The sequence below is a fragment of the Pseudochaenichthys georgianus genome, chromosome 16 (genome assembly GCF_902827115.2).
Source record: "Pseudochaenichthys georgianus chromosome 16, fPseGeo1.2, whole genome shotgun sequence".
In the NCBI taxonomy this organism is placed as follows: Eukaryota; Metazoa; Chordata; class Actinopteri; order Perciformes; family Channichthyidae; genus Pseudochaenichthys; species Pseudochaenichthys georgianus.
Genome location: NC_047518.2, coordinates 7,834,711 through 7,848,304, shown reverse-complemented (window position 1 = coordinate 7,848,304; position 13,594 = coordinate 7,834,711). Strand labels below are relative to the sequence as shown.

Genomic DNA, 13,594 nt, shown 5'->3' with positions numbered 1-13,594 from the left:
GTACTTTATTCATCTCTAAGGGGTAAATTGGGTAATGTAACATTTGGTCCCATTGTAGAGCAAGATTATTAAAAAAATATGAATGAGAAATGTATTTTTTTTAAGAAATGTATATACACACACATGAAATATTAAAGTAATAAATTCAACATAATAATTCAAGGAAATTGACTGTATTGGCACTGATTATGAGCTTAGCTGTATTTGCAATGTATAGTTGCAGTATAAGGGCGTTCAATCTTATCAAATGTTTCTGATATTTAATAAAAGGAAACAATTTGGCCTGATCTTCAGTATTATAACGTATTCAACACGATTAGGCAATTGCAAATGTGTGTGTGTTGAAAATAAATGTGTGCAAACAGTGTCGGCTACAGTGAAGTGTGCCTTAGATTACCCATATTTTAGGACTTATTCTCACACACACACACACACACACACACACACACACACACACACACACACACACACACACACACACACACACACACACACACACACACACACACACACACACACACACACACACACACACACACACACACACACACACACACACACACACACACACACACACACACACACACACACACACACACACACACACACCTGCTTCAGGATCCCAGCAGCCATTTCATGGCCACAGTCGAAGATGATGTGGAACTCCTTCCCCCTCTTCATCTCTTTCAGCAGCGGCTTAGCATCCTTAGAGTCTGCGGGCAGCTGGCGGATCTTTAGCCGGATGTTGTATCGGGACGGAGCCTTTATGAGTTCTTGCAACCGAATCAGACCTGTCGGGAAAACAACAAAGGAAAAAAGGATGTTTTAGTTTGCCTGAAACTGGTACAGTCCTGCTCCCATGAGGGCAATATTCTCCTGATCGGACAGTTTAAATTATGTACATACATTTACACAGTAATTGAGGTAACAGCTACAGATTCATTTGGCAGCGGTTGTTTTAATTAGAAGCTAAAGCTGCAGGGGTATTTTTCTGTCGTCATTTGATTTCAAAATCGTTTTCCTTTAACCTTCCCTCCCCTACTCTAGAGTAAACACAACATTTTTCTTTCAATGCCTTTCTATTTCCTCTTTCACCATCTTTGTCCCCATCCTCTTTGTCCATCTAATACTGTCCATAATACATGTCAGCAGTATGCTTCACGTCAGTATCAGCAGGCCCTAACCCCACTATACAACGAGTGGAACACACACACAGAGCTCTGTCTGGACCGTGTCATCAGTGCTGAAATGTAATTCATTGTAAAACAAATGTGCTGAGTGACTGCCATTACATCCCGACTCTAATGACAAAGCCTTAAGTGCTCACAGGTAATTAATCAAACTACTGTTAAGTGAATTCACACGGACTAAACCAGATGTTATTTGTAATACTAGCCAGCCATCAGTCCCTAAATCTACAAAAAGTCCCGTCGGCCGCTCAGCAGTGTGTGTCTCCATTTGCCCACGGCACACTGTCCCCAGCTGTTGGCCCTGTGGCATTATTTGTTTACTTCCTTCTTCCAAATGAATGCAATGCACTGTGGGAAACCAGCCCGCAGCCAGTCAGTGCTTACATTAAAATCAAACACTGATGATCACCCCCCCCCCCCAGAGTGTTGACCTGTGAGACACCGGCAGTGTTCCATTTAACCACCGCGTGATGAAGTGACTCCTCAGCTGTTCACAACATCTCAGCTGGACACACACACACACACACACACACACAGGACACACACACACACACACACACACACACACACACACACACACACACACACACACACACACACACACACACACACACACACACACACACACACACACACACACACACACACACACACACACACACACACACACACACACACACACACACACACACACACACACACACACACACACACACACACACACACACACACACACACACACACACACACACACACGGTGTATGATATAAAGAAAGCAGACTATAAGGGTTTGAACTTGTGTCAAAGAGCTCCCAGTGGGGAACCAGCTGTGTGTGAACATTCATGCGGTGTAGCAGTGCGTTGGTAATGAGTGACTAAGCATAATTTGATCAGTGAGATTTCCACCAGTGGATATACAGTGGCGTTAAAGACAAACAAAAGCCAATTTATCATTTTACATTTCACAACCACAAAGCTCAACACATCTTGTTACCTGCTCATATTTTTTGAAGACATACAGTCGTGTATGCACCATGGCCTATATATAACCAGGTGGATTTAATGCATTAGGACGTTTTCGAAATGTTAACACACTACAAAAGCAAAATGCATCCTTGGTATGAAAATAATGTGTCTGAAGAACAATACCTGCATCTTAATATTTAATCTCCGACAGGAATAGTACAACATTTTGGGGAGCATGCTCATTTATTTCCGTTTTAATGACAGCATAAGTGTTAACAGAAAGCTAGCTTAGCATGAAGGGAAATTAGTCAGCTGTGCAATGTTCCAAAAGGTGCAACAAGTCCTCAAACTTAAATGATAAAATACATGTTTCTTGTCTGGGATCCCTAAAAAGGACCACATTGTTGTTCACATACATTACTGTAGAATCTGTTCTCTTCAGCTCTGTAGTTTTGATCTGTACGAATACAGATATTTGCAGGAAATATTTATTGCTGAGAATTAAAAAAGAAATATGAATTTTCCTCGATTGACTGCAGCACTTGCTCATCGTAGACACATGTCAGAGCGTTCTGCATGGCTGGATCTTCCTTCATACCTTTCCACGGTAATGAGAAATCTAGAGGCGAGAAACACTGGAGAGGGTGAAAAGGGTCGTCAGCGCTGATCAGTATTGACGGTGTCTAATGCCCAGCGACTGCTCTGGCTCAGTTGTCATATGTGTTATTTTCATGTATTTTTGGACAGATTAAATTGTAATCATCTTTATTTTTGTGTGAATTTAATTGTAATTGTAATTCCACAATTCTCTTATTCCACCAGTAATTGAGCTTATTTGTTTTCATTCATGCCATCTCTCTGTGCTGCATGAAGAGACCCCTCACTGTGGGCAAAGGGCCAGAGGTGTGTCAATCCAAATCAAAATGACTTCCAACTCTGTTTAGACTTCCACACCAACAACTCTTGAGTCTTGAAAGATCTGATCCACTTTACGCAAATACTAAATACTAAAAACAAGTCCTGTTTAAATCTTAAACAAAAGCCAGTGAGTGGCATCTGATATACAGTACATGACAGATGGAGAGACACATGGACAGATGGAGCCATGCTGATCCATTTAGTCCCTCCCATGATTCCACTCACTGGCCACCATGCCTGAAAGATGGTTGATATGCCCAAGAAGTGAGAGTAGAGCAGCTCAACAATGGCTGCCACTTGCTGGGATATTGAATAATCAGCTGTAGTTGACCGGGCTCAGGCTCAATCCAAACCGACCCCTTACACACCAAGCCCTCGATTCCACCGGGTCCGTTTGCGTCGCGTCACGGCTACGCCGCGGTTTTGGTCCGGCCTCCTCTGGCGTCATACCCTACCGGGCGCGTTTCAGAAGCGGAGCGTCTTTCCTGCCGGCTCGCAGTTTTTGTTGATTTGGGCATATTTCCTGGACAGGCTACTTTGTGCAGACAAAGTTAATAATAATAATAATAATAATAATATTCCAGTTATAAACGACATGAATCAAAGATGTGTTGCTGTATTTTAGTTTGTAAAAAAATGCATTCATCATCATAATTCTATATAATGTACACAGTGCCTGTAAACCGGAGGAGAACGCTGGCATTTCTCCTCCTACTTGAAAGACTACGGAGGGATAGGGTCTGCAAAATTAGTTTATTTGGGGGATGGGCCGGATGCTGTCACCGGTCCACTTCCTGCCCGCCGCCTCTGCAACGCCTCGCGTCGCGTTGAAAAATAAACTTGAATCCTATTTCGAGCAGAGCCCAGCGGCGAGACGCTTCTGAACCGTAACGCGGCGCGTCTGGTGGAATAGCACCCATTGACTAGAGTGGCCGCGAGCCTTGCGGACGCCGCGGCGCAACCGTAACGTGGCCGTAACGTGGCCGTAACATGGCCGTAATGCGGCCGTAATGCGGCCGTAATGCGGCCGTAACGCGGCGCAGACGGACCCGGTGGAATCTAGGGGTAACTCTACCCTCCACCTTAAGGAAGGGAGCTCCATTCAGCTGAGAGTGAGACGACTGCAGTCACTTCCTCACAGAGTGAGAGGGTGTAGGGCCTGGTGTTGAGTTGGGCCTTAATGTGCATGTATACAGACAGCAATGTGTGTGTGTTATACGTGACTTCAGTCCAATCTCATATGAGCGCTTGATGTTGCGTGAGCTGTCTCAGGAGAAAAACAGCTTCCACTGCTGGAGTAGCAATCGCTGCTTTACGGTTAGTTAGTTAGATTGATAAAATCAGCCCGACACATCTGACTGCTGCACCTGCTCATCATAAACACATGTCAGAGCTTTCTGCCTTTCCCTCTCACTCCCAACACTTCCATTCTGCATGGCTGAATCCTCCTTCATTCCTTTCCAAAAGCTACAGGCGCTGAGAAATCTAGAGGGGAAAATACTGGAGAGGGTGAAAAGGGGTGTCAGCGCTGATCAGTATTGACGGTGTCTAATGCGCAGCGACTGCTCCAGGATCCATATTTTACTCCACATGAATATTTCATCCCCTCTAAGCGTTTATTAGGAGGCCGTCTGGGAGCCTCCTGAGCGTAAAACAGATTGGCCTGCCTGTGATAAATATCCTTGTAAGGAAACGGCCCCTCAAGCGTTCCCTCGCCAACTCCCCGCCGAGTGCAGGGCAACACGGAAGAAGAGTTCCTTTCACTGGGCTGCTCAATCATGATCGCTCGCATAGTCACTAAAGTGATTCGCTGAGAAGGCCTCTCCACAGCGCGGCATGGTGGGAGTAATGGCTGATTTGTCGCTGAGCGGCAGACTCCCGGGGTCACGGTTAATATGAGCCCTTCCTCATCGGCTGGCTGATTTATGTTCAATTAAATGCCTGTACCATGTTGGTGAGAAATGAAAGCAGGCCTGCAGTCAAAAGGTACAGGAACGCATGCCGCTGCTCCCTCGCTAAAAATAAACGTGTGCATTTGGGCTGGTCACAACAGTAGACATTGTCTTTGTTATTACCCATAGTCCTCCTGGCTCTAAATCATCTGAGCTGAAAAGAGTCCACCACCGGAGCCACCACTCTATTTTTCTCCGCTGCACTTATCTCCCTCGCCACATGCTGCAGCGGCTTTACAAAAGTTTTCTGCACAAAAGGAGTTGAAAGTAATTTAATTGGGAATGTGAGAAAATACTTTTGGACCCTATTTTAATTGATCTATTGCACATGGTGTGAAGTGCGTAGTGCAAGTGAGTTGGGCGTGTCGGACCGCGCTGTATCTCGTGAAACGGGTGGATACATGTTCAGTTTCTTAACTAATCACAGGTTTTTTTTTGTTTTTTTAGGCATACAATGAATCAAACCCATGAGAGGGTCATCTACCATTCCCTTTAATAAGCACACGCGCCTTCTCTGATGGATTGTTATCATTTAAATGGCTCAGGAAGCGGACCTGCTAATGCGTGAAGTAAAAGTGTGCCAGCAGATGTTTGTGGTCCAGGGCTGTGGACTTTCTTCCTCCGCATTTTATTTGAGAAATGCACTGTAAACTTAGGGTGCAATGCATGTCCACATGAGCCTTTAATTATATTAAATATCATCATTTGGATACGTTTTAATTAATAAAATAATTTACGAGACAGGTTCGCAGGCGGTCACTGCTCCAGAGGCTTTGAGCAGGGACAGCAAAAGGGCGTTCAAGTCATTTCCCTGTTTCCAGTCAAATAGCACTCTCAGACTCAATGTGACATGTGGGGGAATCCTCTGAGTGACAGACACAATGTGCTGCTATAGGAATGAGTGCAGTCAGCGAGCAGCTCTGAGAGCGTACTGTCGGTTGAGCGATACAGAAAGAGGATCTTACTTCATTATATTCCATTATATTTTAAATTGTCTCCTGCCACCTGTGTTTTCCTCTATCTCACTTGTAATGATGGCAGTACAATTCTGCCACATCCACTTTAGATACAGGTGGACGGCTCCACATGACACGGGCACTGGGCGTGAAAAGGACAACTTAATGCTCACACATAAGGGCTCTGCATCGGTCTGATGTAAAGCACATGCATTTACAGATCCACATACTACGAAGTGGAGTTCCACGCCATGTGGCTTGTATTGTATGTTTGTATTATTTAAAGACATATTTTTCTTCAGTTTCGTTTTATTGCATATTATCTGAAGTTATTGATGACAAATACTGTCATTACTTCATAAAGCCACAGTACATGTTACGGTAGCTTGTGTGCGTGCGTGCGTATGTGCGCGCGCGTGTATGTGTGTGTGTGTGTGATGCAGATGTTGTTTTCATTAGTGTCACCCTCATCTCCAAATAGGCAGCTGAAGAAAACTGAAGACATATCAGGATAATATTTTACATCGAACTCTCTACTTTGATATAATCAGATTTTAAGGAGGCTAACATCGTAAAATAATTTAAAGGGTTTCATGAGTGTCCTGCACTTTTCATTCAGGTCAGAAGAATTTCATTGCCAGTGTAGCTTATGTGCCGTGTTGGTCAGGACTCCCTGGAAGAAGATATCTGGTATCTCATCTCAATGGGACATTCCTGGATAAATGCTATAGTTTCTGTGTTTTATCAAGCACATTTTTATTACGGTCTTGAGGCGATGTGGTACTAATATGAATTACTACTGTTGTTACTGCTGACTGCTGACTTAAACACTGAGGTCAAATTGGACAAAATAAAATCTGACGGAATGCATATAGAAGAGGCATTTCTAGAAGACTCTAAAAATAATGCTGGGCGAAAATCATTCTTTTCTCATTAACAAAGATTCAAATACAATTTAAATCTTATTTTTTCTTCAATTGTCACATGTAGGCCCCGGGTGCTAATATTACCTGCAGTGGGTTTCATTTGGACATCTTATGAAATTAGCTTGCTCATTGTGACTAAATTATTCATGTTCATGTCTGACGCTCTTCAAGGTACTTTTTAGATTTGCCTAATGCCCTTTTCATTTGTGACTGAATTTGTGAGCAAATACATTTCTGATTATAACACAGTAGAAACAAAGGCTTATTTGACAACAGCATCCAATGTTGGACTCTCTCTAAGACCGACACATAAGACTATAATATGGAAGGAGAGCAGAGAAAACGGCAGCTGCCATTATTATTCCAGCACAGCAACAGTGGGATTAGCATGGTGAATTGTGAAGAGTCAGTGAGCCCTTCTCTAAACAGGCGGCTGAGTGCTAGTGGAGCGTGTGATGGGACTGGGACTGCTGGCGTGGACACACACACACACACACACACACACACACACACACACACACACACACACACACACACACACACACACACACACACACACACACACACACACACACACACACACACACACACACACACACACACACACACCACACCACCACACACACACACACACACACACACACACACACACACACACACACACACACATTCAATTGAAATAGATTACTGGAGGGGTCCTGGGACTCACTGTGAAGTACTCTGACAGGGCTCTCAGTAGTACTACATATATATAAGTATACTCTCTTTAACACTGTAAGTACACGTTATTCTCAAACAGTGATCCGATATTTTATTCAACATATTTTATCTTGCGATTCCTTTTAAATTGCAAACCCCCCACAAAAAGGCCTCGCTCAATTCACGATAACGTAAAATGATGGTTCGCAGTCGCAAATTGGATCCACTTCATTCTATAATGGTTTGATTAAAAAAGTGTCCATGGAAATCTTTAGTCATTTGTCCTGATACATTCAGAACGCCTGCCCAATCCACAGATCTTTCTTCTTAGGAAACACACATTGTGACATCATACTGTACCTACACATGTTACTCTTTCTGATTTTAACATCAATGCTGTTTCGACTGCCTTGTTCCTTTGAGCTGTGTTCAGACGACCTGTTTACTAGATGTTGACCTTGTGGGTTGAAACAGAGCTCCCCCCCTTGTAACCGCTGACACTTTGCCACTGCTGTTCTGACTAACTGTTACTGCCTTCATTGTCCTTAACACCCCACCAGGATGTACACCGATCAGACATGCCCCCCCTCTGAATGCCATCTCCTCCTGTCAGACAGGGCTCTAAATCATTGACCTGCCTCTCTTATACGACCACTGGAATGACTTGATGCAGTCATCCTTATTTCAACCAGCCCATCCAGAAAGAGATAGGATATGGAATCTGAATTATGTAAGTATATATTTTCAGGACAGGTAAATAATTCAGAAATTGAAACCTGAAAATGTTTTCAAATATAAAAAAGAAAAAGTATGGAAAGTAGTTGTCTTGTTTCCTAGTGGAATTGAATATTCATAACTTTGTTTTCAGTAGTTTATGATATCCTGATGATCAGAATAGTTTTTAGCAGCTTCAAATTACCCCATCTACATATGGAGCTGGTGATGTTGAACAGAGTCTGTCATGGTGCACCACCATGTTTCTACAGTAGCTCAGAACAGACAAACTTCATTGGCTCTGGAGCGGGCCTTTCTCGTCTTTGCAGAACCTGGTAGCCACTGTCGTTCACCTTTATGCTTGTAATGTCCAAGTAGAGTAAAGGTGTTCAACATTTGACTTGCACTTGAGTAAATGCCGGCTACTTACATTCCACCATCATTTTAGTAACTTACAAATAACCATCGATGAACTTCAGTATTTTCAAATGTTGCAACTCTTTGATTTCAACAATTCCCAATTCTGTTAAAATGAATATTGCAGATGACTCAATTAGATCTGGTTTCACTTCCTGTTTGTGTTTTCCCGCCTGTCTGTGATCGTCTGCCCCGCCCTGATTCTCTCCTGTGTGTCATCACGCTGCTGGCCCTGTGTTTCTCCCGCCCTCTCCAGCTGTGTGTGTGTCTGACATAATGTCTCACTGTGCTCTCTGGCACGTTGTTGGCAATGTTTCCTGCACCGGTCCCTGTTGTGGTTCTGCCGTCAATGTTTCCTTCTCTGTCTCGGCTTATTTGCTGCCCAATTTCATCTTGTTCAGTTGTTGCTGCTGTTCCTTTGTTTTGTATTAACTTGCCTGCTCCCTCAGTGTGGTGTTTACCTGTTTAGTCCAGCTTTTGATTAAAGCTCGCCCTTTTTTATTTATACGTGTTTACACTGTGTTTGGGGCCAACTGCCTTCCATCCATTGTATCCTTGACACACACGTACGACCCTTATTAGACTTCAGTGTGTTTCATAGAATAGAGAAAATAAATGTTCATAACTTGCATAGATGTTGGTGGACAGAAGAATAACATATTGACCATTACCAGGATCTAACCATAGAACCCAAGATACATTTGATGGTAATTGATAATGACACAATATCTATGAATATGCAAATTAGTTGTTGAGGTAAATTAATTAATATAACATGGATTTTTTTTGCTTTCCAAAATAATGTTAGTGTGACACTATTCGATGTGTGCTCCACAGTCAATGATAACCTGGCAGTTATTAAAAGTAAAAGGTAATTGTTAATGCAGGTCATATAAATCCACTGTTTTAATTTGTAAGGTAAAATTGTAAATGTAAATTGTAAATCTGTAACCCTGTAAGGTGTCCTTGGGTGTTATGAAAGGCGCCCCCCAAAATAAATGTATTATTATTATTATTATATGTTGTCTCGTAGAAGCTTTACTTGTCACATACAGTAATACAAAGACTAGTATTTCTTAAGAAGTAAACAAAGTTGTATTCAAATGTTCTTATATGAACATGTACAAAGTATCTCGGGAATATGCAAAATGACAAAAACATCTCTTTAAAAGATATTCAAATCTAATCTTTAGGGATTTTCCTTTTGTATTCATGCACTACTGCATCCCCTCAATGTCTGGTGTTAAATATATTTTCTGGAAAATTGTGGAAAGTACGAACCCTTTGTGTGGACATCAATCAAACATATTTCACATGGGCGCCAAAAGAGAATTGTATCGGCCCTTCATTTATTACTTTTCAACACTTTCCACCGTTTTATATGTTATAAAAGACATATGCATAATACAAGAAAAGTAGAAAGAGTTTCAGGTGGAATTTGAATCATCGACGAGCAAACCGATGGGGTCAGTTAAACTGCGAGGAAGGCTTTAGAAATAGCAACATGTGACCACGTTCGCTTTCTGTCTTTCAACTTAAGATATTGAAGTGTAGTGTATTTGAAGACAAACAAGAAGAAGAAGGAACCAAAGCCGTCATAACAGAAACTATTAAGTCAAACTATAATGGTAACGGTAATCTTTAAGACCAGACCTTTTAAATATAACCTTTAATGAGGGGAAACATACACTCTATATAAAGTATGTGAACAAATATTGTTTGTTTTTCTTGGATCCCCAATGAAGGGAAAGCTAAATGGACTGCATTTATATAGCTCGTTGAGGAGTTGTATAAGACTGGATCAAGCGCTAAGGGTCCAAACCAAGAAAAACAATGTCTGTTCTCATAACAAGTCATCATTAACCCATTCACACCTGATTCTTGCAAAACATCGCCACGCGTTCAATCTAACATTCATACACCATTGGCCACGCCCTCGGGAGCAACTGGAGGTTAAGTATCTTGTCCAAGAATGTGCAATATGTTGACTGCAGGGTCCAGTGGCTGGGATCAGTCACTGACACCGTTGAAAACACAGCATTCAATGTTTTTAGCTGTTTTAGTTTGACTGTATCATTTTCCTGCACAGAATCCTGACCACCACACATTTCGGGGATTAACCGGAATGTCCTTCTTAATTTATTCAGTTATCAGGTTAAATATATTTTCTATTACTTTTTCAGTTTTATTCAAATTGGGCAGAGGTGTGTCTCGACGTTCTCTCGAGAAGCTGCGTTCCTCCACTGGATTGTTTGGTCACCAAGAGATAGGGGTATCTATGGACGGACGCCATACTGTGAACATCATACAAAAGCAGTTGTTTCCCAGCCAGTGTTCATTGTATGGTGGCCTGTTCTCCCTGATGGCCTAATCAAACTGTGTATCAGCGGCAGCAGTGTTGCAGGTAGTTGTATGGGTGTTATGGCTGGCTGGCAGAGCTATAACACATGCTGCTGCCATCTCAGTTTTGCCATTATAAAGTTGAGCCGTTAGAGGAGTCCCATTATGGTTATTGATTTGCTTGTTTGCTTCCCGCTTGGTGGAGAAACGGCACAAAGAGAGAGGTTGTTTCCTACCTCCTTTATATCCCATTCCCCGAAAAGCAGACACGATTTTAAACAACGGGTGGGGGGTCAGGGGGGAACACATGGGAATGGTATGATAATACAAATGTTCTGCTACATTGACTTTGCTCAGTACATCAGGTAATGGGCCTCTTGTGCTGAAACAAGAGAAGAACAGATTCAAAGGAAATAGAATCCTTCCAGAACTCCATTCAGATCAGACGCTGCGCCATCAATGCTATCTGTCCTCGCTATCAGGTCATCTGTGTAAATGGCGACAATGAGAAGGTAAAGCTGTTTTCAGCTCGAGCAAGGATCTCATTTCCTATCACCAAGACAGAAAATCAAGCCACTATTAACCCCATAGTGAACCAGCTATGTCCACTTTACAACTTCATTAACAGAGGTGCGGGGGTCAGCAACAATCAATGCCTCCCTAAAGCTCGTACAAGACCTGCGGGGCAGAGAAAGGCACACACGATTGGTCAAGACGGACGGGTGAATAGGCACAGGCTTTGCACAGCAGTTTGGACATGCACTGTTCCCAGAGGGAGAGCCTGCCTTTGGGGGTCCTGGACTTTCCTCATGAACCTAGCTGATGTTGACATTCAAGACTTTAAGTCAGATGTCTTAACAGCTGATGAGTGCATTGCCCTCCAATTCAGCAAATGTGATACTGCAGTTATTTCACCATAAAAAGGCAATATGTGGACAAATGTCATTCACATGACCTTCATCACGGTCACGATGTCTGGGTTTCTTCTTTTCCTTTAAATAGTTGCATTATTGGTTGTGGACACACACAACTAATACTTTCAAATATGGGATACAACTCAAGATTATTAAGTATTCACTAAGCAGATGAGATGGGTTTATAATATATTCATCGATGGATTTCTTTTGTTTCTTTTGTGTAAAATGATTTGTATCAAACACAAAGTTATCTACATTATCTAGTTTCAGTTTCTGAAAATATGTTTATTGCTATAATTCTGTAACTTGTATTTTCTCTATTTACAGTTACATACAAATGTTGGCTTGAAAATATTTGGCCCAGGTCGTTACAAGAACAAATAGAAATTGTACTGAACTATTATATCAACAGTTTAAAAAAAAAAAAAGGATACAGTTTGATGTGTTCAAACTGAAGTCCACAGACGTAGAAGTTTGAGTAAATGTAGAAAAAATATCCACATTTTGCAATATGAAATAGTTCTGGAATAAATAAGTTAACAACATCCTGGTCTCTGCTGCACCAGTCAGAAGTGAACAGATGAAATGAACCAGTAGGAAGTGATGTGCTCTTACCAGTGCTGTCATCATAAACCACAGTGACCGTCTTCCACTTGAAGAAGTGGACCAGGTCCAGGATGGCCCGGCTGAGGGAGGAGAAGTCTGGGAAGAGGCTGACATAGAACGAATCTCTGTTGTCCGACACTTGGTGCTTCCACTTGGTCTGGATGTGTGGCACCCCCAGGGCGTTGCAAATGGACTGGACCGCGTTGGCTGAGGAGCTGTGAGAGGGCCCGAAGATGGCCGCCACCCCCAGAGAGAGCTGGTCACAGGCTAGAGAAGGGGGGAGGGACATTTGACCTGTTAGCTGTGTCCTGCTGTGGTGCAGCATGTTCGTGATGACCTGTGCCAAGATCACCACGTACAGAGTCTTTGTGTGATGTAAACAAGGCTGCAGGATGATGTCCATATGGATGCACTGTATGTTAAAAGCTTTATTTAAAGTCTGTAGGTATGTTAGGTTAGGTTGTTCTTATTGTCAACAAATCTCATGTACGGATCCAAATCAACAATCAATGTACACTACTACAAATCATGACGGCCATGGATTGGGGACCCTCATTTCTGAAGTATTTTGGTTCAGTTTTTGCTTTGTCTATCTCTCATCCTAATTTAACTGAAGCCAGTCCAGCTTAGTGCATATACTGTACGCGACACAAAATGAGGCCTGACCTGCTCACTCGTCAAAAAGTCAAAGCTGCAGGGGACAAGCGAGCCGTCAGCAGAAAGCAGCTCAGCAGGGTGCAGCTGACTCCCTGACTATGTTTGGCAGTAAATGCATTGAGTGTGTGTCGCGTTGGTCAAAACCCACCGGTAATTGAATTACTGAAACAACAACAACACATGTTAACGTTACCTGTGTCATGACTACACTAAATATGGATTATTCCCTCATGAAAAGTGCATTATTTCCTCCTGTTCGATCATTCTTTTTGAAAGACTACAGTCAAATCAAGAATTGAACTCTAAATGTGTGAGCCGAATGAAAGATTCACATCT

At 42.4% G+C, this 13,594-nt stretch overlaps 1 protein-coding gene across 5 annotated transcripts in view; it reads right to left on the bottom strand.

The window, feature by feature from the left end:
* The window catches only part of grik2 (glutamate receptor, ionotropic, kainate 2), a 309,207-nt gene that overhangs the window by 187,299 nt on the left and 108,314 nt on the right, over window positions 1-13,594 (bottom strand). For all 5 annotated transcript variants that reach the window (XR_011644593.1, XM_034101861.2, XM_034101862.1 and 2 more), the window contains 2 exons: window positions 12,611-12,868; window positions 610-791 (listed from right to left, as the gene is read on the bottom strand). Coding sequence is in view for 4 of the 5 variants with exons in the window: in XM_034101861.2 (XP_033957752.1) it covers window positions 610-791; window positions 12,611-12,868 (440 nt within the window). In the remaining variant the exon portion in view is untranslated. The remainder of the gene's footprint in view (window positions 1-609; window positions 792-12,610; window positions 12,869-13,594) is intronic.